We start from the raw sequence: 27,097 nt of genomic DNA, 5'->3' as shown, positions 1-27,097 counted from the left end.
GCCGCGCCGTGCCCATAGCCCAACCCAGCCCCGCCTACCGCCTCGCCCCGCCCACCGTCTCGCCTGCCGCTCAGGGAGCCGGGCAGTACCCGCACTCAAGATGGCAGCAGTCGCTTCACGGTGGCTTCACCCTATTGGAAGAAGCCGGAAGACGGGAGGTCGCTATTGGCCGCCGGTCGGCGGAACGGCACCTACGGATTGGCAGGAACTGGCGGCGCGAGGACGGCTGGTGCGCGCGGGCGGCTGGCTCCCGACGTTCGGCTGCCGCCATGTGGAGCGGGCACGGTGCGGGGGACCGGGGCTGGCGGGGTCGGGTTGGGCCGGACCGGGATCGGTGCCCAGGCTCAGTGCCTGGGCTCAATGCGGGGGTGCTTGGCCCGACGGAGGCCGCCGCCGCGCCCTGTGATGGCGGGAACGAGGGGCGCGTCACCGGCACCGCTTCATGGGCTTTCTCTCTTCGCCCTCAGGTACCTTCGACGGCGGGTTCAGCTCCATGGGCACCTCGGGGCCTCCGGGCGGCTACACGCAGTCCCCGGGCGGCTTTGGCTCCCCTGCCGGCACTCAGGCGGAGAAGAAGCAGGTAGGGCGGGAGTGGGCCCTCGGCCGGCTCAGAGGCGCTGGGCCGCGGCCGGAGGGGAGGGGAGTGGGGGCAGCCGGAGGGGAGCGGAGTGGGGACAGCCGGAGGGGAGGGGTGTGGGGGCAGCCGGAGGGGAGCGGAGTGGGGGCGGCCGGAGGGGAGCGGAGTGGGGGCGGCCGGAAGGGAGGGGAGGGGAAGGGAGCGGGGCGGCCGGAGGGGAGGGGTAGGGGGCGGCCGCTCCCCGCGGCGCTGACGGCCCCTCGCTCCCTTGCAGAGAAGTCGCTCCCAGAACATCGTACCCTGCACCGTGTCGCAGCTGCTGGCAGCCGAGCAGGTCGACGAGTCCTTCCGGATCCGCGACGTGGAGATCTCCCAGGTGAGCGCCGGGAGGGCCGCAGGTGAAACGCACTCCTTCCCCGGGGCCTCCCCAGATAAACGCTTCCCTCTTCCACCGCAGGTCACCATCGTGGGGATCGTTCGGCACGCTGAGAAAGCCCCGACAAACATTCTCTACAAAGTGGATGATATGACAGCAGCCCCGATGGACGTCAGGCAGTGGGTGGATACTGATGTAAGCATTCGAGTTGTTAGGAACATGCTTCTGAGAGGGTTTGGGGAGCAGTGAAGAGGGAAAAGTTACAGAATCACAGAGTGTCTCAAGTGGGAAGGGATCCGTAAGGATCATAAAGTTCAAATCCCAGCTCCTTGCAGAACTTGCAGTTGCTGGAGCAGGTCCAGAGAAGGGCAGCAAAGCTGGGAAAAGGTCTCGAGGACAGGGCTGGGGAGGAGCAGCTGAGGGAGCTGGGGGTGTTCAGCCTGGAGAAGAGGAGGCTGAAGGGAGGCCTCATTGCTCTTTACAGCTCCCTGAGAGGAGGTTACAGTCAGGGGGGATTGAGCTCTTCCTAGGATCATTTGATGGAATGAGAGGAAATGGCCTGAAATTGTGTCAGGGGAGGGGGAGGTTGGAGATGAGGAAAAATGTCTTTGCTGCAAGAGTGGTCAGGGATTGGCACAGGCTGCCCAGGGAGGTGGTGGAGTCCCCACCCCTGGAGGTGTTTAAGAAAGGTGTGGCTGTGGCACTTGGGGATATGGTTTAGTGGCTGTGGTGGTGCTGGATTGATGTTGGACTGGATGATCTTGGAGGCCTTTTCCAACCCAGACCATTCTGTGACCTGCCAAACAGAAGGGGCATTTCTGAAAAGTGTTTTGTGGATGACATCTCTGAGGTGCTGCTGGAGCAGGGATCACTGGTGCTGAGCATGACTCCTGTGTTGTAATCCATGCAGATTGTTCAGCCTGTCTTTGTTCAGAGTTTAGCTGCTGGAGCTCAGCAGTTACTCCATGGCTGAAGTGAGAGCTGCATGCTCAGTGCTTCTCTGTAGAGATACAAGGAGAGAGAGTGAGCAGATGTGGCTCAGAGACTGAGGTGAAGACACTTACCAGTGGATGCTGCCTCACGTTGTGATGCATGGCTCCTGAAGTGCTGATAACTTTGCCTGGACTCTCATGGGTCTGTGCCACTGTAACAGACATTTGCAGGCAAACACCTGAGGTCAGCTGAACAGCTTTGGGGAGCAGGCAGACATTCAGTTAGCTTAACTGCTAGTTTAGCACAACTGCACAAAAGGTTCTGGCCTGCTTCTCTGAGCAGCCTGACCTAGCTGAAGATGTTCCTGCTTGCTATATGGGGCTTGGAATAGATGAATTTTAAAGGTCCCTTCCACACCATGTTTCTGTGCTTCCATTCCCCTGGCCCAGCTCCACAGTTGATCTCCTGCTCTGTCACTGTTGGGGTGTTCATTGCTCTGTGGAGGTCTCTCTGAGGGGGCAGCCAGCAGGGCAGCCAGGTGGCCTTGCTTGCTGTGGGGTGCACAGGCCATGCACCCACTGCCTGTTCTCCTTTGCAGTTCCCTGGCTGTTCTGGCTGACCGTAGGAGTGTGTGCTGTTAGTGTGAGCTTGGGATAAGCCTCCTTTCCAAATCATTTCTTGTGGTGACTGAGAAATGGAAATGTGGCTCAACAAAGCCTTCTTTCTCCTTTTCCTCTGTGCTAGGAGGCAGGTGGTGAGAATGTTGTGGTCCCCCCAGGGACTTATGTGAAGGTAGCTGGTCACCTTCGCTCTTTCCAGGTAAGGTGGTGCTGCCCATGGCTGCTGGGGTGGTGGCACAAGGGTTGCTGGCACAGTGGTAGTGGGCTGCCTTCACAATATCCACTTCACTGTGGTCTTTTCTCATCCTTTCCTGTGGACAAATCCTTGAATGCTTCTGCCAGGGCTGTGTTTAGTAACACTTTAATTGTTCCTCAATGCAAAGGTCAGAGGACCTGTTCAAAACTCCCCTCTCCATCAGTACCTCGTCTCCAGTGGAGCAGAGTCTGGCCTCCAGGTTCTTGGAGTATTTGTACTGCAGAGCTCAGGCTGGGTTCTGGGTAATGGGGATGCTTCTGGTAGCATATTATGTGCTGAGATAACCTCTTAACAGCATAACTAAACATACAAATGCATGCTCAAATAACAGGGGCTGCCTTAAGGCAAAGTGCAGTTAATGAGCAGCTGGTTGGAAGGAGGAGTTGTCCTGTCTGCACTGTCTTGCAAACTCACCCCTCCCAGTGCCAGTCAGAACATGTTGGGTAGGTTAGAGGCAGTCAGGCTCCCTGTTCCTGGAGGGAATGTTCAGACTGGCTGTTAATAATTCAATCTCTTCCTGTTGTGCTAATTGTTTTGTCTTTATTTTTCCTGCTTTTTTTTCCCTGTTCTCTGAAAGAATAAGAAAAGTTTGGTGGCCTTTAAGATTATGCCTCTGGAAAACATGAATGAGTTCACCACACACATCCTGGAGATCGTCAATGCACACGTGGTCCTCAGGAGGAATCTCATGGTATGTGCCTGGAGACCCTGACTCCATTCTGGCCCTTACTGGGTTACTCTACCCCCAGAGAGGGACCTCTTGCTCCACTGGACTCAACCTGATACACAGATTGTGAGGCTAGGAAGGTTGATGCTGTTGGAAGGCTACAGTGAAGGCGTGGCAGGAGTCCTGGCAGCTCAGGGAGAGGCTGTTGGGTTTCTTTGGGGAATCTGTTTGTAATTACTGCTGCTCTGCCCCAGCACCAGGTCCTTCCTGTGCTGGGCTTGCAGCCTGTGTAACCAGAGCCACTTCTCTCTTGCCATGGCAGGAAGCAGTGAGAGGGCCGCAGTCATTCCCCTCGGCTGGTGTGGGTGACATGGGCAGCTACGGAGGAGCCTGCAGCCTCCCCTTGAATGGACTCACAGCACACCAGAGCCAGGTGGGTGCCACTCCAGAAGCTGGCAGTGGATGCTGCTGGCAGTGGATGCTGCTGTGGCATGGTATAGGACAGAGCAGTGCAAGCTCAGTTACTCTTTGACGATGGATAGTTCCTCTCCCACCTCGCTGTCCACTGCTGATGCTGAGCTGAATGCTGATGGTGGTTCTTGTTTTCCCAGGTGCTGAACTTGATCAAAAACTGCCTTGTCCCAGAAGGCATGAGTCTGCAAGAGCTGAAGGCTCAGCTCCACAGTATGAGCATGTCAACAATCAAGTGAGTGTGGATGTTCTGGAAATCCAGGCAGTCCTCCCTGGGGTCTGACCAGGGTGGGCGAGCCCAGATCCTCAGCTGTGACACAGCACTGGTGACTGCAGGTGTTCCCAGTGGGATGCAGCAATGAGCCAGAGTTGGAGTCTTGAACTGTTGGACTCTTGAAGCAGCCATTGCTAGTGGAAGGGATGCTGAAATGCTTCCCTCCTGATTTTCAAAACAAGCTGTTCAGTAACTGAGGAGCAAAGTTAACAGGCAGCTGGGAGTACCCAGTGCCTCAGCAGTGTTTTCTCCTGTTCAAGGCCTGCCTTGCTGTCTGCACACCAGTCAGACTTGGGAACAGATTGTTTCTGTTCTCTTCTCCTTTGTTGTCTCTTACAGCTTCTCTCTAAGACTTAGAAAACCACTGAAGCCTGGAGGCAGTAATTAACATCTTTCTGTGTTGTGTTCTGTCCCCTTCAAACCAAGGTGGTAGCTACTGCTTTTACCTGGCAAGTACTGCGAGTGGGGACCTTCCCCTCTGTGGCAGGTGAAGTCTAAGAGCTGCTTTTGCCACAGCTCTGGAGAAGCTTTCTGTATCTGCTGCCTGGTGGAGCAGCACTGAAACTGCTCACAGCGTGGAGCCACTGGGAGCTCCCCTTGGCAGGTGCTGGACAGGAGCAGCAGAGTTGGGGTCTGTAAGTGGGAAATCCTTGAGGGAAAGGTGACAACAGGAAATAGTTAACAACTGCTGACTGTTGCTTCTTTTGTCTTCAAAGGCAAGCTGTGGAATTCCTTAGCAGCGAGGGACACATCTACTCCACTGTGGACGATGACCACTATAAGTCGACAGATGCTGAGTGAGGTTGGCCCCCGCTGGATCTAGTTCCAAGCAAACTCTTGTTGGTGTATCAAGTTATCCTGCCAAGCCTTGCCCTGTGGAAGGTCATCTTTGCTCTTTCTAGCCTCTGGACATCCCAGTGAGTGCTTCCCCCTTGCACTCCAAGGACAAGGATTCTGTTAACTGGATTTGGTTCTGTGCTGTCACCATGTGACTGAGAGCATCAGCAGACATGGGAGAGGTGAACTCTGAATGCTGCAGAGCCTGGGGTTGGCTTTTGTCTTTTTTGAGGATGCTTGTGTTAGAAAGAAGAACCCCTTTGTAGTCTTGCCCTCTGGTCCTGGGCAGATCTGCTGTTTCTAGAGCTGTTGCTCCTAGGTCACATTTCATTTTAATTTCATGTCATTTCTTTCATGTCATGTCATTTCAGTTACAAAATGGGTAGGCAAGAGTAGTATTCCACTCATGGACAGTAATCATGAACTGATCTTTTTAATTGGTTTAGTTCATTAATTTCAATCTCTATTTGTACTGCCAGGTGGCCTTGTTACCAGACCTTTTGAGTGTTTCCAATAAAATTTTAAGTTGGATGTGTGTGTGGCTCTAGAGGCTTTTCTTCTTCTGCCCTGAAGCATCACAGAATGTGGGCAGTTGGAAGGGACCTCAAAAGCTCCTCCAGTCCAACCCCCCTGCCAGAGCAGGGTCACCCAGGGCAGGTCACACAGCAACACATCCAGACAAGTCTTGAACACTTCCAGAGGAGACTCTACAACCCCCTGGGCAGCCTGTTCCAGGGCTCTGTCACCCTCACAGGGAAAGAAAATTTCCTTCCCATTTCCATGGAACTTCCTCTGCCTCAGCTTCCACCATTGCTGCTTGTGCTGTCATTGAGCATCACCCAGCAGAGCCTGGCTCCAGCCTCTGGACACTCACCCTTCACATCATCATAAACAGCAGTGAGGTCACCCCTCAGGCACCTCTCCAAGCTACAGAGCCCTCAGCTACCTCAGGCTCTCCTCCTAAAGATGTTCCACTGCCTTCATCAGGAAAACACTCTGCTGATCTAACATGGGTCAAAACTCAGCTCATGCTTTCAGAGTTCCTTGAACTCTACCTACTGTGTCCTTAGCTTTTGAAGTATGGCTTTAAGAGTCAGACTGAAGTGAATGTCTGACACCAGGAGATTAAATAATTGTACTACACCTTGTCTCAGTGTGCCAAATAGAGCCAGAATCCTTTCTGCCCCCAAAAGTACTCTAGCTGAAGCTTAAATGAGTGCCAGTTTAAGTCTTTGCCTAGTCTCCATTTGCTCTTTGATCTTTAAAGCATGCAGAAGCATCTGCTGTCATCCAGCTAGAGGGACAATTTGGGACAGGTCTGAAGAAGCAGAAAGCTTGCATTTAAAACTGAAATCCAAGCTCAGAGTGCTTTTGCCTCAAAAAGAGGAGGCAAGGAAAACACTTTGGCGTGTTCAGTTGTAGTTTCCTCTGTGCTCTGCTCCCCTCCTCCTCCCTGCAGCCCATCTTCTCCCCAGCCATAGGCCAGCAATTAGTTTTAGCCCAGGAGCAAGAAAAACTGCGTTCTAGGGTGACTTAAACACCTGTTGGTCCCTGCCACTGCAGTGGGTCTCTTGGCTGACACTTTGTACATCCTACAAAGCCACAAGGAAAGACTGAGCTGTCATTGTTCAGCCTGGAGAAGGCTTTTAGGGACACTTTATTGCAGCCTTTCAGTACTAAAGTCAGCTTCCACGGATGACTTGGGAGCCCTGGGCCCCCTAAGGTGTCCAACTGGGCTGCAGACTGGAAGCTGCCTACAGGAGAGCATCCTGTGGCCAGCCCTTGGACACAGCTGCCCAGCAAGATGTGATCTGCTCCTCAGGAGGGAAGCTTTCCAGCCTGTGCTCCAGCAGCTCTCCATCAGCACCCCAGGAGCTGTTACCCTGGGCCTGAGGCCGCACCATGGCCGTGAGGGGCCTGGGCCTTATTCTGAGCTCACACCATGGCCTCTGACATCACAAAGCCTTGCTTGCTAGAAGCACATCCCCTCAGGCCGTGGGCTCCCCTACTGCAGGACAGCAGGCAGGCAGCAGCCAGCAGAAGCAGCAGTAGAAGCATGGCTTGAGAGCAGAGGGCCATGGCCCTCCTTCGCCATCTCTTCCTCCTCTTCCTCCTCCTCGCGGCCCTGCAGGTCAGGGCTGTTGGTGCAGCTCCACTGCGAGCAGGAGGAGCAGGTAAGCAGCTGTGCTGCTGCAGCCTCTCCTGGCCAGAGGCTCTTTCCCCCCAGAGGCTGGGGGAAGGTTTTCCCTCCAGGGCTTCAGTCAGGCTTTGCTCTGGGTGCCTGAGACCCCCAGGCCCCTCTGCAGCTTCATCAGTCTCCACCTTCCCTGCTCACACCTTGCTGCCCCAGCCCCTGCCAGGGCCCGCAAGCTGCTGAGGCAGAAGCGGCTGCCAGTGTGCAGTGAAAGGTTTCTCATCTGTGCTTGCTTCCAGAAGAGGATGGAGGCCTCTGTGCTGATCCAGCTCCTCTGCTGGATCCTGGACTCGGGGCAGATCCCATGGAGCATCGCGGAGGTACATCCTCGGTGTCCCTTTCCTTGACAGTGTGCCAAGGAGGTGCTTCTTGTGCGCTCTCTGCTAGCTGCCAAGCCAGGGGCTGCCAAGCCAGGGACTGCCTGGGGTCGAGCTCAGAGCTTAGCTGGGCCCCAGCACGGTGCCACTGCAGGCAGGGGTAACTCTTTGCAGCCTGCTGCTGAGTGCAGGGCAGAGCTGAGAGCTGTGGGGTGCCCGGCTCTGACTGGCACTCGGTGCCACTGCCCTCTGCACAGGTGTCTGTGGCTGTGTCTCAGGAGCTCTTCTCCCCTGTGCTTCTTTGCAGATGTGGCTGTAGGCCAAGACACTCCAGCTTCCCAGCCATGCTCCAGGACTGAGGCTCAGGCAGACGGCACAGGTAGGGCAAGGCTTCTGTCTCCCTTTGAGAGGTGCCAGCTCCAAGCCCAAGGGGCACCTGGCTGGGCACCTGGGCAGGCATGAGGACGCAGAGCTGCCTGTGCTGGCCTCTGCTTGGGTGAGCCCTGACAGCTTCTGCGAGTCAGCTCTGCCCAGACACAGCAGGTTTCCCATAGTATATTGGTGTGCTACTCAGCTCAGTCCCTTCTGTTTAGGTCCCCCAGGAGCCAATCCCCCAGCTGAGGAGGGGAAGAGCTCCAGGAAGGCTCAAGAAATCCTCAGGAACCTGTTGCAGGGAGTGCAGAGAGAACAAGGTGAGTATCCTTCTCTCTGCTGCTGTTGTCAGCCTTCTGGATGTCTCTGAGCTGCATTGCAACCTGGAAATGGCATCTCCCTGATGGAGAAGGCTTCCATCTCACCCAGCTGTCTGGTTTGCTTTCTTCAGGCAGGGAGCAAGAGCCTAGGCAGCAACAGGAGGTGCTGGAAGGGAGCAGCGGTTCACCCCCAGAATCTGCCAAAGAACCAGAGGCCAGCAGCTGGTCAGGTAGGTGCTGTCCCGTGCTCAGCTGGCAGCATCCATCAGCACTGAAAGTGATTTGTGAGCCCTGGTTTCCTCTAAGGTGTCACACTGGGCTCCAGACGGGAAGCTGCCTACAGGAGCGCACCCTGTGCTTGTCTCCAGCCTGAAACCCCTCACTCCTTAGGCTCCTGAGTTGTTTGGAACAGCAGCAGAGAGTAGGTCAGCAGCTCCGAGCTGTGGTTTCCTCTTGCTGCCACGTTGCTGCCTGAGCCCCTTCCAGAGCCCGCAGGTGCCTGAGGCAGAAGTGCCTCCCAGCATGCAGTGAAATGTTTCTCATCTGTGCTTGCTTCTAGATGAGGAAGGACTCCCCAGCTCTGCAGCTCTGCAGCTGGATCGTGGTGCCAAGGCAGAGCCCACGGAGCGAGTGCCTGCAGGGAGGGCTCTCCCAGCTCCTCCCCTGCATGGTCCATTGCCTCCTGGCCGGCGTCGCAGGGGTGAGCCTCTGCTGACCTCACGGGTCAAACACTGCTTTGATGTAGTCTGTTTGTGTGAAACTCAGCTCAATGCCTTCTCCCTAGGTCCTCCAAGAGCAAATCACCCAGCTGAGGAGGGGAAGAGTTCCAGAAAGGTTGACGAAGCCCTCAGGAAACTCTTGCAGGAAGTGCAGAGAGAACTGGGTGAGCATCCTTCACTCTGCCTTAGCTGTGAGCCTTGGCAGGGGGAGGCTGCAGACACAGGTCTGGCCACACTATGGCCTGCACAGGGGGCAGAAGGGGTCAAGGGGTCGGTCCCAACTCTAAGCTCCATGAGCTGAGCTGAAAAGCAATGCCCATGCTGGAGGAGAGGCAGAAGGGGAGAGCAGTGCTCAAGTGCCTCTAGAGAAAGCCCTACTGTGTCCTCTTTGGATGTGGGAACTGGCCCAGGAAGAGTGAGGAGATGGAGGGGTGGCAGTCCTTGCTGCAGGGATGCTTTGTGTCTGTGTCCCTGGAAGGAGCAGCTAGCCAGGCAGCTGTGCTCCCCCGTCCTCTCCTTCTGGCCTCCTGAGTTCTGCTGGGTAAGACAACCTGTGCCAAAGGCTGGGACTGTGCTTCCAGGCACCAGCACTGGGGAGGGAGCAAGGAACTGCCTGGGCAGAGCCAGGGTGCTGTAAGCTTGCTGGCAGTGCAGAGGACAGACTTAACCTTCCCATTGCTCCTGCAGATACGGGCGAGGAGAGAATGGCAAATGGGGACGGTGAGCAGAGGAGCAGAAGCTCACAGTGTCCCCAGGCCGTGCTGCAGCACTGCATGGTCGCCACAGCTTCCATCGTGGTCTCCGTGCCAGTTACTATCCTGCTGTGCTACCTGGGGCTGTGGTGCCGCCGCAAGAAGAGACAACGGTGAGTTGCTGCTTTTCCCCCACCGCTGCCCCCGGCGGCTGCTCGTAGCAAGCGGCTGTGGTGTGGCTGCTGCGGAGCGGGGACCTGGTGCTTGTGCAGAGAGCTCCGGCAGCAGCCGAGCACTTCAAGGGTCTCCTCTCTCCACAGGGAAGCAAAAGCTGCCGGAGCAGCCAAACACCGGCGGCCAGCCCACGACCAGCCTGACGGCCGGAGCCCAAGCCAGGCGCCGCGGCTCCGTCCTGCGCGGCCACCGCCTCCGTCCCGCCCAGCGTCCCCCCGCACCCCGCTCCTGGCCAGCGCACAGCCAGGCGAGCAGCCCGAGACCCTCCGCAAGCCTCAACGTCCCACCCGGCCGCCAACCCCCCTTCTCCCACGAGCATCACCGCCTCCCGTGCGGCCCCAAAGCCCCTTAGCCCAGCGGACCCCCCCGCTGTCACCCAAATCAGACCGGGTCCCGCCACCATCACCCCTCCTTCGCCACCCGTGCTCCACATTCCTGGCACCCCCTCCACCTCCCCCACCCCCTCCACCTCCTCCACCCCCTCCACTGCCCCGATACTGACAGCCCCAGCCCCCTCACCATGAAACTCAAGCTCCCCTTTTCCTGTTGTAAATAAAGGAGTTTCCTGTGACAAGCTTTGCCGGGGTCCTTGGCAGTGCTGGCTCAGGGCTTGCACTCCAGCATGAGCTGAGCTCTCTGAAGTGCCTCTCCCCCAGTGCACTGCATGGGGAATAAACTGGAAGAGATCTGTGTGCAGTCCCCAGCCCTGCAGCTTAGCCATGGAGGCATGGGGGCACAGCTGGCAGGGCTGCAATCTTGTCATGGACAGCTCTGCACGGCCTGGGCAAAGACAGCCCAGCAAGGAGAGCTGCTGCAGCTGCTCCTTCTGTGCAGGAGCAACTGGAAGGGACCCAGCTCTGCCCAGGGGTGATGGAGAATGTGCTGAAGAATTAAGAGACAGGCTGGTGGGGTGATGCTGGTCTGGGTGGTTACTACTGACTCAAAGACCTGTAGGAGGAAGCCCATGAGGTGGTCTACAGACACCTCAGCATGGTCTGTAGACCTCTGGTGACATCCCAAAATCTCATGACTTTGTGATGACTGCTAGGGTTCCTGGGCGGTTGGGGCTCCCTGTTGGAGCCTGTTGTATTAGCAGTGCCATCCACTCTCTCCATGGGGCATTGTAATGGGTTGGGGCAGACCCCCTCCCCACCACAGGCAGAAATAACGACTCAGACAAACTGATTGCAAAAGTAGTGGAGAGTTTAAATAGAGAACAGTGAGTGTGCACAAAAGGAAACATGGTGACAAGAAAGGAACCAAAGTAAACCCAGAAAGACTCCAACCCCCACCTGAGGGTGCATCCAAAACCCCCAGGGCTCCTTCTTCCCCCTCCCTCTGCTGGGCTAGTCTCAGCTGGCCAGGCCTGAGACTGCCCATCCCCCTGTGGCCTTGGGCCCAATCAGGCCCATGGCCGGGAGATCTCTCCCCCAGTTACCAAGTCTCGGAGAGGGAAGGAAAGAGGAAGTGCCAGACCCCACCGCAAAATTGATAGTGGTGCAAGGGATTATGGTAGAAATACCTAACTTCCTGAGTCCACCCACTGGGATGGACTTCTGGACACAGGAAACACCCCTGTAGCAGAGGGCACCCAGCCCAAACTACGACAGGCATCAGTTGTGTGATGGCAGAGGAGACTCTGTCTTTGAGGGTCCAGCCCAGCACTGGCAGCTGGGGGGGCAGGAGGAGCTGTGTTTCTGTACCCATCACCTCCGAGGCAGCTCCAACTCCTTCATATGCTGCCAGTATCTCTTTTTTGGCTGGAGTGGAGTTGGCCTCAGCTCCTTTGTAGCTTTGACTCCAAAACCTTAGAGGTTGCCCCCCTGTCTCCCCTAGTGTTCTCTGCCAAAGCCTCCATGTGGGACTGTTCTTCCCTCTGTAGAGCACGTTTGTAATGTCCTCTCCTGTCTGCTCTGGTCCAAAGGCTCTTGCATGAACCATCTCCTGTTGGATTGGTTCAGAGCCCTGCCGCTGCCCAGGGCCCCACTGGAAATTGTTCTTCTTCTGAGTCACTTGGCAGAGAGGGCTCACAGTCAGACTATAGGCTGGGACATGCAGAAATCCACAGCACCCAGGAGAGCCTGGGCCTGTTCTTGGTGGGTGGAGACAGAGCTGTGCTCTGTTGATGACACCCACCCTGCCATTTTATCCCATAGAACTGGATCTCTCCTGCAGGTGCCTTGACCTTATGGTGACCCCAGCCTCCAGAAGAATCTGGATTAATTCCTTCCCTGTCTCATAAACTTCCTCTTTGGTGTCACCCCACACAATGATGCCATCAGTGTACTGCAAGTGTTCTGGAGCTCCACCCCATCCCAGTGCAGTCTGGATCAGTCCATGGCAAATGGTGGGGCTGTGTTCCCACCCCTGGGGCAGTCGATTCCGGGACACCTCTCCAGGTGAAAGCGAACCATGGCCTGCATTGCAGTGCTGTGAGAATGGGGAAGAATGCATGAGTGATGTCAGTTGTGGCACAGTCCTTGGCTGCCTTAGACTGCAGCTGGTACTAGAGCTCCAGCACGTGTGGCACAGCAGCACTCATCACTGGTGTGACCTCGTTCAGACCATGGTAGTCCACTGTCAGTCTCCATTCAGCACTGGACTTCTGCACTGGCCATATGGGGCTGTTGAAGGGTGAAGGTTTAGTGATCACCTCTGGGCTCTCCAGCTGTTGAATTTAGATGGGGATCAGAGAATCCTGGCTGGAGCTGCAGTGGCACTTGGCACTTGCTGGTCTTCAGCGTCTAACCACCCCACCACACAGGGATCCTTTGAAAGACCAAAGCAGCCTATCATTTTGTTTGCTCTTGGAAGACTTCTCACTGGAAACTGGGGCAGCATTCTTCTGAGAATGCACTTCACAGACCTGTGCAGCAAGGGCTGAAGTGGACTTTCCCTCCCACTTCCTCATGGCCTCCCACCAGTCATGTGAGTAAAACCAGAAGATGTTTCGTGGTGTCTGCTTCCCAGATTCCTGCCCTTGGACAGGGAGATGCCTGCTTCTAATAGCTGAGACACTGGGCTGCACAGGAGGGGAGTGGGATGAGTTCCCCTGGAGTTGGTCAGACCTTCCAGTCAGTTCCTCCACAGCTGAAACAGAGGCCTCCTATTGCCAGGGCAGGCTAACCAGCTTGTCTACTGCTGGCCCTTCTCTCATGGCCCAGACTGGCACTGCCAGTGAGCTGGCATATGATGGTGGTGCAGCTCACAGGACTTTTTCCACATGGCTGGTGTGCACACTGCCTCATCTTGGGCAGGGGTAAAGGCCTGGGAGGTGGAGTTGTTAGTTCAGATAGGGACAATACATAGAATACACAGAATAAACCAGGTTGGAAGAGACCTTCAAGATCACCGTGTCCAACCCATGAACCAATCCAACACCACCCAAACAACTAACCCACAATCTACCACTCTGTTGCAGGGATATCAGATTACACCAGAGAGAGAGGGGAAAAGAAGGAAGAAAATACCTGCTGGGTCATACAGGTACCCATGCCACAAAAACCCTGTGTGGAGCCGCTGCACAAATCCACACCAGCAGAAGCAGAGCAACCAGCTCCAGGACCAGGACATTCAGGGACTGCAGGACATCCCCTGAGCCTCACAACCCCTGGCCAGCCCACTCCTCTCATGCAGCAAGCACTGCTCAGAATGGTGCAGCAGATAGGACCCAGCTTCAACCAACACACTTTGCCAGGCTCCAGGAAAAGAGCTGAGCTTTGGGTCTTGCTTTTCAGGTCGTTTTTTGTACCCGATGCCATGAGTGCCCTGAGGGCCAAGAACCTGCAAGAGTGCAACGCTCACAAGGCAGGAGGGACCACAGAGTTCTAGGACAGAGCTTGCTTCCAGTTCCAAGTGTAATTAAAAGTTGAGGAGGAAAACAGCCAGTCCTAAAGCCACAACATTTTTACAGTGGTTCTATAACCTTGGTGAGAAATGGAGCCAGAGGGGGAAGAGTTTGGCTGCACTTGAGGAAAAAAGCAGCTTCTGCTTTTCTGATGAAAGTGCATCTCTGACATGCAATGGCAGAAATGTCACTTGGTGCTCTGCACCCCAGCTGGGGCATAACTTGCACTCTGTGAAGTACCTTGGCATGGCTCCTTCTGTCCCCATCCCAGCCCTTGTGCTAAACATTGTCAGGGCACACTAGCCCTAAAGCATCTCCTGGGAGCAGCTGTAATCCCAGCCTGGATGCCAGGGGAAAACAGCAGAGCAGTGTCCCAGAGTTTGGGCTGGCATCTTGGTGACTGTGGGGGGACTGTGATGAATCTGTGGACCTTCTGAAGAGCCCTGGTGAGAAAACATCACTGTGTTCCCATGAGAAGCTGGAAACTCCCTGGGCTGGATGTTGGAGGATGAGAAACCACAAGATAAGATAGGAGGCCACCTGGACTAGCTTAACAAGCAACTATAGCAATGCTATCACTAACCCATGAGAATCTTGAGAAGAGTCTGCTAACCAATCATGCAGCCACACCAAGATAGATACAAATATGTGCTGCTTGCTGGAATAAACAAGAGTCTTTTGTCTTTCTCTGTACTGCTTGCAGTTTATCTTCCTTGCTCTGACTGTCAACAGTGACAGGTGACTGCCCAGCTGTGTGCTGGTCTGGTGCTGTTGCCAGAGTCCCATGGGTGACAGAGAGGACAGAGCCCACAGCACAACAGCAGGACTGATGAATGTGCCCAGGGCTGCCCACAGGCTCGCCTGTGAGGACAGCAGGCACCGCTCTGCAGGGGCAGGGCAGCTGGGGCATGTGCTTTGGACTCTCTGGGCTGTGTTCAGCCCCTGCAAGTAACCCAAGTCACGTATGGCTTCTGAGTCTTTGGAGGCTGGGTGGCTCCCAGAGACAAGAGGACTAGAAAGGGACAATGGCCTGCGTTTTGTGAACTGTCTTTTGCACGCTGTCATCCACAGTTTCGTAATCGTGTTCAGCGCTGTCAGAGTCGGTGTCTGGAAGGGAAGAGAGAGCACAGCCTGTAGACACTGCCACAGACCACAGCAGGAACCCCATGGGGGACCCCTCGATCTCCCCGCTCTAAGCTGCACCCAGCACAGTAGGGACTGAGGTGGGGGTGTGGAGAAAGGCTTCTGGCAGTTCTGTGTCAGCTGCTCTGCCACTGCAGATCTCAACCTCTAAGGCCACAGGTCCTCTGCCATCGGGAGGGATGGGAGGGTGTTCAATGGCAGAGGCCAAGGGCTCGTCAGTGGTGTTCACCTTGAGGTCAAGTCTTGCTTCCCCTCGTGCTAGGGACCTCGCATGGGACAGTGTCAGGGTGGCCTCCCCATGGGTCCCCCTGTTCTAGGTCAAGGTGATGGGGCAGCTCTCCTCGGATTCCCCCAGTCTGGCACCGGTACCTATGGGCTCCCCACAGTACCTGGGACAAGGGGCCAGGGAAGTGCAGCCCCAGCAGGTGCCCAGCTGAGCGCCCGCCCCGGGTCCCGGCGAGGAGGGCCCCGGGGTGGGGGTGGACAGCAGCACTCTCCAGTTAAACTGAAGCCCTCTGGCGGCGCTGGGGGGCCGCATCCCCTGCCACGGCAACGTCTCCCTGGGCTGCCCCCCGCGACGGGCCGGGGTCTCACCTGCAGCCCCGGGGGCGCTCGGGCCGGGCGGGCCCGGGAGCGGCGGCAGCGGAGGAGCCAGAAGGCAGCTGACAGGCGTCGCGGATCTGGGGGCCGCGGGGCGCCTCCCCCCGGGGGCCGTCCCCGACCGCGCCGGCTTGGGAGGGCGCGGAGGGGGCTGGGCCGCGCTGCCGGGCAGCTGTGCCAGCAGCCGGTAGTAGAAGGCTTCGGTCAGCTCCTCCAGCCGGCAGCGGAGGGTGCAGGGGGTCAGGGGGTGGACGGGCCCCTCGCTTAGCAAGACGGAGAGGTCCAGCCACCGCGGCGGGATCTCGAAGCCCTCCTCCGGCTCCTCGCAGAAGCTGCCCACCAGGAAGGGCTGGTGCAGGAGCGCCTCCAGCCGCAGGGCAGGCAGGGCGGCCAGCGCGTCCCGCCCCAGCGCAGGGTCCGGGGCTGCCAGCCGCACCTCGCAGGGCAGCGGCTGCCGCTGCAGCAGCTCCTCCAGCCTGTACTTCTTGCTGTCCGACGCCTCCTCCAAGAAGCCGCCGCTCACGTCCAGCGGCAGCAGTAGCTCCTCGCCCTCCTCCTCGTCCCCTTCCCCGGCACGGCGGTGGCACAGCAGCCGGGTGCCGGCGCCGCTTCCCTGCAGCCCCTGCACCTCCAGCCGGTCCCCCACGGCGAGCGGGGCCACGTCCCCGACCAGGCCTTCGCAGTCCTGCGTCACCACGAGGCGCAGCCTCCGGCCCGGCTCCAGGGCGGCCGCCAGCTCCCGCACGGCCGCGAAGCGCCGTGGCCGCCGGCGGAACCAGCCCTGGTAGGCGCTGGACAGGAGGAAGTAGCGGCCGCTGCTGGGGGCCGAGGCCAGCACCCGCCAGGCACGGGAGCGGCCGTGGAGCTGCAGCCACTGCCCCCGCCGGAGCCGCCGCTCCCAGGCGCTCTGGAAGACGGCAGGGCCGGCCGGACCCTCCAGGATCTCGGCCAGGGTCGGCATCGCCTCCTCCATCTCCAGCACTTCGCTCAGTAGCAGCGGCCGGGCGAAGCGGACATGCTGCGCCTCTTCTGTCACATCTTCCACGTCCACCTCCAGTGTGGAGGGGACCTTCACCAGATCCCGGCGCACTGCGGGGCACAGCGGCGTCAGCCGCGCCCGGATCTCGCCCGCAACAGCCCCCACCTGCAACGCACTGCAGCCCCCCACACCTGTGCTCCCAGCACCCAACTGCTGCAGGCCCCCGCTGCTGCAGCATCCCCATCCCACGCTGCAGCATCCCCATCCCACGCTGCAGCATCCCCATCCCACCCTGCAGCAGCCCCATCCCACGCTGCAGCATCCCCATCCCAACCCTGCAGCAGCCCCATCCAACCCTGCAGCATCCCCATCCCACCCTGCAGCAGCCCCATCCCACCCTGCAGCAGCCCCATCCCAACCCTGCAGCACCCCCATCCAACCCTGCAGCATCCCCATCCCACCCTGCAGCAGCCCCATCCAACCCTGCAGCATCCCCATCCCACCCTGCAGCAGCCCCATCCCACGCTGCAGCAGCCCCATCCCAACCCTGCAGCATCCCCATCCCACCCTGCAGCAGCCCCATCCCACCCTGCAGCAGCCCCATCCCACCCTGCAGCATCCCCATCCCAACCCTGCAGCATCCCCATCCCACCCTGCAGCATCCCCATTCCACCCTGCAGCATCCCCATCCCAACCCTGCAGCATCCCCATCCCACCCTGCAGCATCCCCATCCCACCCTGCAGCAGCCCCATCCCAACCCTGCAGCATCCCCATCCCACGCTGCAGCATCCCCATCCCACCCTGCAGCAGCCCCATCCCACCCTGCAGCATCCCCATCCCACCCTGCAGCAGCCCCATCCCACCCTGCAGCAGCCCCATCCCAACCCTGCAGCATCCCCATCCCACCCTGCAGCACCCCCATCCAACCCTGCAGCATCCCCATCCCACCCTGCAGCATCCCCATCCCACCCTGCAGCAGCCCCATCCCACCCTGCAGCAGCCCCATCCCAACCCTGCAGCAGCCCCATCCCACCCTGCAGCAGCCCCATCCCAACCCTGCAGCACCCCCATCCAACCCTGCAGCCACATCCCACCCCTGTAGCATCCTTACCCTGACCCCAGCAGCCTCGACCCCCCATCACCTCACCCTGAGCCCAAGCCCGGCCCCCCCGTGCCCGTGGGGACTCACACTGCATGGCAGCCTGCACCTCATAGACGGGGTGCAGGAGCAGGGCGTGAGGGCTGATGGCAGGGCACAGGAGGGGCTGTGGCTGCCTGTCCCACAACCCCAGCACCTGCTGCAGTGTCAGGACCCGCTGCCTGGCAGTCTTCGGGAAGGGTTTGTGCAGTGTTTGGTGTGGCCCCAGGGCTGGGGCAGGCTGGAAATGACCTGTGGGATGCTGAGGCTGAGCCCACAGGGCTGGAAAGGTCTCCCCCAGGAGGAAGGTACCCACGGGGAGCAGGCTGGGGCAGGGCAGCCCCACTCACCCTCAAAGGTCGGTGGCAGTTCCATCGTCTGCCCTGTCTCTGTGTCCTCACAAACGACCTTCTGCAGCTCCACTGCTGTGACTTTGAGCAGGTCACCCGTGGACAAGCAGCACTCATTGCCTGAGATTTCATACACAGACCCTGCAGGGAGAGGAGATTTCCTCAGAGAAAATGCCTCCACAGCAGCTCATCGACTCATGGAACGCTTTGGATTGGAAAGGACCTTTAGAGGTCATCGAGTCCAAGCCCTCTGCCACAGGCAGGGACATCTTTTGCTAGATTTGGTTGCTCCAAGTCCCATCAGTCCTATCGAACCTGACCTTAAACACTTGCAGTGATGGAGCAACCTGCAAAGCACCTCACCCCCCTCTGAACTGTCCCTTACTGCATCCTCAGAACACCTGCAGATGGTGGGTGCTCCTGTCCAGTGCCTGGGAGCTCCTGAGTGAGCTCAGGGTATGAAGGAGGCTCCTGAGTGGTGGCAGCAGGGGCAGGTTGCCCAGTGGTGCTGCCTGGAGCCTGCTGTGCTTTCCCAGCCCTTTGGGGAACCCCAGAAATGCAGCAAAAGCCTTTGGCAATCTCTGGTTTTGTTTCACTGACAGCATTGCCACCAGCTGAGGAAGCCATGTTGGTAAAGGCTTCTCCTCAGCCTGAGGTGTCTCCAGGGATGTGGTCCAGGAGAAAGCAGAGCTCAGAGCAGGCTGACCGAGCACTTGCTGGGCTCCTGGCACTGGGACAATGCCCTCTCTCCCCCCACAGCCACCAAGCACGGGGCTCAATCCCTGCCAGATCCACTGCTGGCAGGTGGTTCACTGCCTGGAGCAGGACCAGCTTGGATGGTTCTTGGTGCCCTACCACTTTCCTAGCAGCATGACTGGAGGTACAGGGGCACTCAGCTGGGTGGGCACTGGGTGTAGAAGAGAAAGGTTTCTGCCAGAAGCTGTGCCTTAGGCACCAGTGCCTGGCGGTGGCACGAAGACCTTTGCCTCTCCCTGGGTGCAGGCAGGAGCCAGGGTTGCAGCTGGGGGAGGTGGCACAGCCTTGGGCAGCCTTCAGGGGCAGTGGATGCCCAGACTCACCTTGGAAGTAGACACCAGAGCAGATCCTGAGGACGCGGGGCAGAGTGGTGGGGTCCAGCGAGCAGATGTACCTCTGGAAGGAGAGAGGCTCCATGGCCCTGCTGTGCCTGCTCCGGGGCAGAGAGAGCTGCGTGGGAAGCCCCTCTGGGCTCTGCTTCCTGTTCTGCCTGCCTCTCACTTCTGCTTCTGGCAGCACCAAGTTTCCTCTTGCCCCACATTCACACTGCTGGCAGCTCTCCAGCCTGACCAGCAGTCTGGCTTGGGGTTCTCCAATCGTGACCTTGGCAGTGCTGAGGCTGGGGGAGGGCATGGACCTCTGCCCTGGTGCTGTCCTGGGTGGACCAATGATGCAACCAGGGGTGCCCAGGCTGTCCCCATAGCACATCTCCTGTCCACCAGCTCTGCCCCTCCACTGTTGGGGCAGGGGCCAGGTCTGAGTGGACCACACCAGAGATGGTGAAGTTCTGTGTGCAGACAGCCCCCAGCCCTGACAAACAGACAGCTCCACCCTGCTCACCTCTGGGCCTTCAGACCCCACTTGCCCCTGGCACAAACATCCCTGTAAGGGCAATGAAGCTGGGGAGGGGTCTGGAGAACAGGGCTGGGGAGGAGCAGCTGAGAGAGCTGGGGGTTTTTAGTCTGGAGAAGAGGAAGCTGAGGGGAGAGCTCATTGCTCTCTACAGCTCCCTGAAAGGAGGCTGCAGTGAGGTGGGGGTTGGGCTCTGCTCCCCAGTCTCAGGTGATAGCAGAGCAAATAACCTGAAATTGGGTCAGGGGAGGGTCAGGTTGGAGAAGAGGAAAAATTTCTTTGCTGCAAGAGGGGTCAGGGATTGGCACAGGCTGCCCAGGGAGGTGGTGGAGTCCCCATCCCTGGAGGCGTTCAGGGAATGTGTGGCCATGGCACTGGGGGCCAGGGTTTGGTGGCCATGGTGGTGTTGGGTTGATGCTGGAGTGGATGATCTCAGAGGGATTTTCCAACCCAAACAATTCCATGAGTCTGTGATCCCATGCACCATGCCTTGGCTGTACTCACTGTGGGGAGCAGAGGGGAGCCAGCAGCTCTGGACTGTGTGTCCCTGCAGCAGCAGCAGCCATGGGAGAGGCAGAGCCAAAGCTCTGTGCCTCCAGCACAGGCAGCAGCTACCTCCCTCTCCTGCCTAGAGAGGTCCTGTCCTTCCCCAGAGCAGCTGAGCACAGTCCCCATGGCTGCCAGCTCCACAGGCTGCCAAGGTGGGAGCGGTGGCTCTGAGAGCTGCTGCTCCTGAGGAGCTTCATCTTTGTGGTGAGTTTTGTTTTACTTGTGCTGTGAATCAAACTGAGGCTTCAGGCTGGGAGCAGGGCTGAAAGCAGAGCTCAGAGCTGCTTCCAACCCAGCAGCACAGCCATGGAAGCTCTCATGCAGAAATGAAACTTGGAGAGAGGTACTTTATGTGTATGGTGCAGAAAAAGAGGCCCTTCTGCTCTGAGTGTGGGAATCAGCTGCAGTTAAAGGAGTTGGTGTTTCCTGTTACTCAGTGCAGGGTGAAGCAAGCTGAGGGCAGTGCTGGCACACCAAGGATGCCCTGCACTAGGCAATTCCGACATGCCACGGGGGCTGGCACAGCAGCAGGGACACTCTACAGAACTTCAGGCCCAGCTGGCATTTGGAGCTGGACTGTCCTTGGCACTAGAGCAAGTCAGATGTGTCGAGGTCTGGACAGCCTCCATGGAGCCCTTCCACCCCTCAGGGTCACCTGTAGGAGGGCTGCACTGCCCTGCCAGAGGAGCTGCTTTCCTACTGCCGAGGGGATGCTGAGAGCCCAGCTGCAGAGCCTGGCTGTGCAAGGGCAGATGAGCACCCACTGTGCAGAGCTCCTTGGGAAGTCTGGGGAAATAAAAGGGCCATGGTGGTTATCCAAGCCCTGGACAAAGACACAATGGACATGGCCATGGGGTGCAGTTATGGTCAGCTCAAGAGCCCAATGGCTCTTGCCTGGAAGAGGCTTCGAGGAGCAGGTCTCAAGGTTCCAAGCTCCAGCAGTGAAGAACCAGGGCTTTGCCAAGGCAAGGCAGAGTCAAGGAGGAAGCAGCATCCCTTCAGGGATGGGGAAGAGCTGCAAGGAGAGGAGAATGAGGAGAGGCAGACACATGTTCTCTCTACAACTACCTGAAGGGAGGTTGTAGACAGACGGATGTTGGTCTCTTCTCCCAGGCAAGCAGTACCAGAACAAGAGGACACAGTCTCAGGCTGCGCCAGGGGAGATTCAGGCTGGATGTTAGAAAAAAGTTCTATACAGAAAGAGTGATTGCACATTGGAATGGGCTGCCTGGGGAGGTGGTGGAGTCACCATCACTGGAGGTTTTTAGGAGAAGACTTGACGGGGTACTTGGTGCTGTGGGTTAGTTGCTTGGGCGGAGTTGGATTGGTTGATGGGTTGGACGCGATGATCTTGAAGGTCTCTTCCAACCTGGTTTATTCTATGTATATTCTATGTATTCTATGTTCAAGAGAGCCAGCTGTGGGGCTGAGCAGCTCTGCTTTGGGGCCAGCACTGCCTTCCATCCTCTCCTGGTAGCTTAGCCTTGAGCTTGATTTCATCAGGGGATGGGTGAAGGAGGTTGTTGCTCTGCACTGCCCAGAAGCAGAGCTGTGAGGTTGGGGGTGGCTCTGGGAACAAGAGAGAAGCTGCAGGAGGAGAAGGCAGCAAACCTGCCTGTGCTCCATCATCCATTCTGGGCCCCTGAGGTCAAGAAGGACCTCAGGGAACTGCTTGAGAGAGTCCAGTGCAGAGGCTCAAAGCTGCTGCAGGCAGTGGAACATCTCCTTGTAAGGACAGGCTGAGGGAGCTGGGGCCCAGTGCTCAGCAGGGACCTTCCTCTTCCTGTTGCAGAAATCTCCACATCAGCCACCCGGGGCTGAGGTCAGGATGGCTTAGGCTGGACACAGTCCCTGGACTGAGGGTCCTCTTTGGGAGCACCACTTGCACCTCTCTGAGCTCACAATCAGAGGTGATCCTGCCCAGCAGGTTCCCCTCCCTGAGGGGTCTCCTGTGACAGCACAGCAGCACTGGGGACACCAAGTGCTAAGATACCCCAGGGATCAGGACCCAGCTCGCTGCCAAGGCCAGGGGAGCTGGGCAGCAGAAAAGCCAAGAGGGAAGGTCAGTAGCAGAGGGCAGGTCAACAGCAGAAGGACCTGATGGCAGTGCAGGCTCTGCCCATGCTTACCTGTTGAAGCTCACAGTTGCTTTCCTGCCCTTCACCACCCAGCCCTGTGCTAAGGCTAACCAGGCATCACCTTTCACCACACCAGACAGGTCCTTGTGCTCCCTGAGGCCAAGGACTGGCCCAGGACCCAGCTCAGGCCCGGACTGACCCAGGACCCAGCTCAGCAGTATTTGTTTCCCTGCAAAGGGATCCTCTCCTCCTGCTCCAGGTAATCCTGCACCACTGCAGAGCACACCGGGGGGTTGGGGGGTGGTGAGCCAGGACCCATGGGCAGTTTTGTTTCTTACCTGCTGAGGCCCTAAGAAGGGTGACAGGGAGGGACAGTGGAAGCAGAGGACTTGCAGTAGAGGAAGTTGCCACTTTCTGCCTCAGGCAATGAGCCAGGAAAACAAGCAACTGCTTTTCGTGCCCTGCAGTTGTGTGCTCGCTCAGCAGAGCAGGATGTGTCCTTCCTTGTTAACACCACAGAGGTGAAAGCACTGCTGGGGCTGGTTTGCAAAGGCTGGACAGGGCTGAGTGAAGGCCTGGAGCAGGATTCTGCGCAGCAGCAGCAACTGTAACACTGCATCTCTGCACAGCCTGCTGAGTTCTGCATCCTGAGCACTCTGAGAAAGCTGCTAGAAGGCAGCAAGTCAAACCAGAGCCAGATGTGCTCAGTGATAGCAGAGGAGGAACCTGCTGGCTACCAACTGTCACCAGTCAGAGGGCCACTATCAGCTCCACACAGGCTGGCAGCAATACCTCCTGAGTAGAGGCTGCTGGCACTGGGCATTGCCCTGCTCCCCACAACAAAGCCAGCACACAGCCGGTCCAAGGAGCAGCTCAAAGGATTCCTGTAAACCACGTGGAGTGTCTGTGCTCCCAGGCTGGTGACCAAGCAGAGGGGACGAGTAAAGAGGAGCTGGTGTAAAGGGAACCTCTTGCTGCAGCTAACTCCAGCACTGTCCCCAGGCAGAGCTGACCCCATGGAGGGGTTCAGCTTGCACTGAGCTCACCCCCAGACTCCTACAGCCACTGGAGAGAAGTGGTTGAGCCTCCTTTCAGAGAGGGCTTGCCCGTGGCTGAGAGGGACACAGCACATTGCTCACCCCCAGGGGAAATGCTGCTTCCATTTCCTCCAGGCTCAGGCAAGGGAAGGCCTCTGGCATATTTAGAAGCAGCTGGGGAACCTCAGGCAGGGAGTGACCCATGAAAGCCAAGATGTGAGTGGGGGAAGCCTCTGTGGCCAGCCATGACCGGAGCTGCTCTCTCAGCCCAGTTCTCCTGGCCAGTAGCACACACAGGCAGCTGCCCACCTTTGCCTTTGCAAGCTGCCAGTAAACAACTTGGACCACAGCAAGATGGGTCAGAATGGTCAGAGCAGAATTTCAGCTCTAGCAGTAGCTCCAGGGTTTAACAGTTGCTGCTCTGCCACTGAGCAAATGTGATTCAAACCTTGCAGAGATGCAAGCCAGAACGTGGGCTGACAGCAGGCACGAGAGCATGGCCAGCAAAGGGCTCTGCAGCTACCTTTCTGTAGCTGCTTCTTGAGGCCTCTCTGAGAACTCTTAGGAGGCAAAAGGCAAGAGAGAAGCAAACACCAAGGCTGCTGGGAAGCTCCTGAGTTTGTGCAACAGGCAGCTCTGGGGGAGGCAGGAGAAGCTCCACAGGTAGCAGCCATACAGAACCATGGAACCATTTAGGCTGGAAGACATCTGAGCTCATCCAGCCCAACCAGCCTCTAAGTGCCAAGGCTGGGGCTAAGCCACGTCCCTCAGCACCACCCCTCTGCCTCTTTGAAACACCTCCTGGGGTGGGGATTCAGCCACCTCTCTGGGCAGCCTGTGCCAGTGCCTGATCCCTTCAGTGAACAATTTGTTGCTAGCCTGAGGCACTGGCATGGTACCAGCAAGTGAGGTACCACTTCCTCTGGTACTGGTTAGGGGACCTTCAGTGAAGGCTAACTGGGGCAGGACCCAGACACACCTCTGCCTACCCTGAACTTGCCACAACTTCATCCTGTCACCAAGCAGGGAGGTCCCAGTGACACCACGGAGCTCTTATGAAGGAGGAGCTGTTCCTGGTGTTGAGCAGCAGTACAAGCAGGAGCTTTCCCCCTCCCCCTTCACCTACCAGTGCTGGGTTAAGGCAGAGTTTTGGGATCAAAGAGCCTACAAAGGACCTGCTGTGTGAGGCTGCCTTGGAAAAGCCTCTCAAGCAGCACCTAGCTGAGCTCTGAGCCCTGCAACAGCCACTACAAGCCCCAGGTCTTTTGCTTGGCCTAAGCCACATCTTCCAGTCCAGCCCTCTGCTGTGGTCACCCCCCCATGCCCCTGAGTGTGCACACCGAGGCTGGCACACTTCAGCTGGCACACTCACCTCTGACCTGCAAGCTGCTTCTGCTCTCCTAAGGGCCCTAGGGAGAGGTCATCTCCTCTCCAAGCAGTCATTAGCTCAGAGATGCCATCCCTGGGTCTGGCACACTGGTACCTTCCTGCACAGCAGGACGACAACTGTCTGCTGCTTACTGGCTCTTGCCCTGCTGGGTGCTGCTCTCTTGTCTTTCACAGCCAGAAGAGAGGTTACAAAGACACCACAGTGACTGCCTCGAGGACAGATGTTCCTGGAACTCTGCCACCATTCTTTAGCTCAACCATTTATTGAGCTGCAAACTTCTCCATGTCTTCATTCCCATCCCTGCTTTGCACCCTGCAGAGTGCTTTAGGTCATGGTGCAAGCTGACTTCTTTCCAGCACTCCTTTAATGCAGGTAGTTAACCACCAGCTCTGGCAACTGCTAAGCCTGTACCAACTGTCTCCTGCAGCAGGGCAGCAGCTAGCACACTGATTGTGAAGACTCAGCCTCCAGCTGCCTCAAGCACTGAGCAGAAACCACACCTCACAGAATGGTGGGGATGGAAGGGACCTCTGGAGATCACCCAGTCCAACCCCACTGCTACACAGGATCAGCCAGGTCAGGTTGCACAGCAATGTGCCCAGCTGGGCTTGTAGCCTCTAGAGGAGACTCCAGGAGCTGTCTGGGCAGCCTGCCCCTGTAACCCTCACACCACAGAAGTTTTTCCTTATGTTTAAGTGAAACCTCCTGGGCTCCAGTTTATGTCCACTGCCCCTTGTCCTGTCCCTGGGCACCACTGACAAGAGTCTGGCCCCAGCCTCTTTCCCCCCCTGGGCCCTTTAGCTCTTGCTGAGCATTGCTCAGATCTCCTCTGGGGCTGCTCTTCTCCAGGCTCTCAGCCCCAGGGCTCTCAACCTTTGCTCCTCACAGATGCTCCAGGCCCTTCAGCAGCTTTGTAGCCTCCACTGGACTCTCTAGCAGTTCTCTGTCCCTCTTGAACTGGGGAGCCCAGAACTGGACCAAACTACTCCAGGTGTGTTCTCACCAGGGCAGGGTGGGGTGGGAGGAGAACCTCTGTGGCCCTGCTGGCCACTCTTTCTAAAGCACCCCAGGAGCCCATTGGCCTTTCTGGCCCTGAGGGCACATTGCTGGCTCAGGGGCAACTCACCAGCACTCCCAGGTGCTTCCTTGAAGAGCTGCTTCCCAGCAGGCGAACCCCTAACCTGCACTGGTGCAGAGGTTATCCCTCTCCAGGTGCAGAACCCTACACTTGCCCTTGCTGAACTCCATGAGGTTCCTCTGCCCAGGCCTCACTGGGTGGCAGCACAGCCTGGCAGGGTGTCAGCTACTGCTCCCAGTTTGGGATCATCAGCAAACTGGCTGAGGGGACACTTTGTCTCTTCATCCAGGTCATTGATGATGAACAAGACTGGAGCCAGCCCTGACCCCTGGGGAACACCACCAGCCACAGGTCTCCAACTTGACCCTGCAGCACTGATCACAGCCCTCTGAGCTCTGTCATTCAGCCATTCCCATCCACCTCACTGATCTCATCTGACCCACACCTCCTCAGCTCCCCTGGAGGGATGGTGTGGGTCACAGTGTCAGAGTCTTGCTGAAGTTGAGCCACTGCTGTCCCCTCACCTGCCCAGCTGTCACGCATCACAGCAGGCTCTCAGCTGGCTCAGGCATGGTCTCCCCTGGCTGACCCCATGCTGACTACCCTGATCACCTTCAATTTATCTTTAATTCTCCTCAGTCTGAATACTCACAAACAGCCCAGCTAACCTCAGCCAAGCTGGGGATCCCTCCCAGCCCTGTGCTGCAGGCACCATGGTAATCTTCAGCCAGCTCCCAGTTCACTGTTTGTCATTGCAGCTCTCCCCAGTGAGCCAAGGACAAGCTGCAGACACTGTGACGACGTCTGCTGCATTTAGACTGCCCAAGGCCACTCTGCATGTCAGAGGCAGCAAGATGGGCACTGAGAAGACCAAAGCTGGGCTCTAAGTTTGGAGAGAGGATTGTGCCAGAACCAGACAAAACTTGGCTCAGGAAACAAAAGCAGCTGCAGTTCAGAACTGTCCAGTATCAGTCGTGTGCAGAGCTGCAGCACGAGGCAGCAGAGCAGGTCTCAGGCAAAAAGCTGTGAGAGCTGCAGCCTGAGCCAGCCCTGCAGTGCTGACTGCTCTTCACCAGGGCAGAAATCCCTCAGCAGGCCACCACAGCATGCAGAGTCTCAGCTGCAGAGTGCAGGCTGGGAACGAAGAGACTGCACTCCCCCAAACTGGCAAAATCTGCATTTAATTTACAACATAGTAAAGGTTACAGGTAAAAAGCTCAACAGAAGGTGTGAAAAGGCCTGGTACATATTACACAAGTGTACAAACCTCTGTACAAAGCCCCTAGCTGTTGTCCTGTCCCCTCCTGTGAGGGCCAGCTGCGGCCCCTAAGCTCTGAAATAATGAGAGCTTGTTGGAACCCAGGGAGGAGAAGAGCTTTAAAAACCAATGAGCAGCAAAGCTTCCCTTGTCAAGAAGAAAATCTTGCAAAGAGCCACTTG

General features: G+C 57.6%; 2 protein-coding genes across 2 annotated transcripts; one reads left to right on the top strand and one right to left on the bottom strand.

The window, feature by feature from the left end:
* The first annotated feature begins 145 nt into the window (after positions 1–145).
* RPA2 (replication protein A2) lies at positions 146–5,520 on the top strand. Its single transcript, XM_054171039.1, has 9 exons — positions 146–285; positions 468–580; positions 852–953; positions 1,035–1,148; positions 2,631–2,705; positions 3,340–3,453; positions 3,752–3,862; positions 4,041–4,135; positions 4,891–5,520. The coding sequence occupies exons 1-9, from the start codon at positions 270–272 to the stop codon at positions 4,973–4,975; spliced, it is 825 nt and encodes a 274-aa protein (XP_054027014.1). The 5' UTR covers positions 146–269; the 3' UTR covers positions 4,976–5,520.
* Positions 5,521–14,718: 9,198 nt separating this feature from the next.
* Positions 14,719–19,103, bottom strand: THEMIS2 (thymocyte selection associated family member 2). Its single transcript, XM_054170905.1, has 5 exons — positions 18,997–19,103; positions 17,918–18,058; positions 17,619–17,819; positions 15,444–16,538; positions 14,719–14,813 (listed from the first exon to the last, which is right to left on the bottom strand). The coding sequence occupies exons 1-5, from the start codon at positions 19,088–19,090 to the stop codon at positions 14,719–14,721; spliced, it is 1,626 nt and encodes a 541-aa protein (XP_054026880.1). The 5' UTR covers positions 19,091–19,103.
* Positions 19,104–27,097: the final 7,994 nt, after the last annotated feature.

The sequence above is a fragment of the Dryobates pubescens genome, chromosome 20, assembly GCF_014839835.1.
Source record: "Dryobates pubescens isolate bDryPub1 chromosome 20, bDryPub1.pri, whole genome shotgun sequence".
In the NCBI taxonomy this organism is placed as follows: Eukaryota; Metazoa; Chordata; class Aves; order Piciformes; family Picidae; genus Dryobates; species Dryobates pubescens.
This window is presented reverse-complemented; position numbering and strand designations above follow the sequence as displayed.

Bases quoted from the DNA above. Each gene is read 5' to 3' on its own strand.
- RPA2 (XM_054171039.1), top strand. The intron at 3,454-3,751 runs GTATGTGCCTGG...TTGCCATGGCAG, and splicing joins TCCTCAGGAGGAATCTCATG to GAAGCAGTGAGAGGGCCGCA. The intron at 3,863-4,040 runs GTGGGTGCCACT...TTGTTTTCCCAG, and splicing joins TCACAGCACACCAGAGCCAG to GTGCTGAACTTGATCAAAAA.
- THEMIS2 (XM_054170905.1), bottom strand. From the start codon at position 19,090: ATGGAGCCTCTCTCCTTCCAGAGGTACATCTGCTCGCTGGACCCCACC. The intron at 16,539-17,618 runs GTGAGTCCCCAC...TGTGCCCCGCAG, and splicing joins GGTGCAGGCTGCCATGCAGT to TGCGCCGGGATCTGGTGAAG. The intron at 14,814-15,443 runs GTGAGACCCCGG...CTTCCCTTCCAG, and splicing joins GAGCGCCCCCGGGGCTGCAG to ACACCGACTCTGACAGCGCT.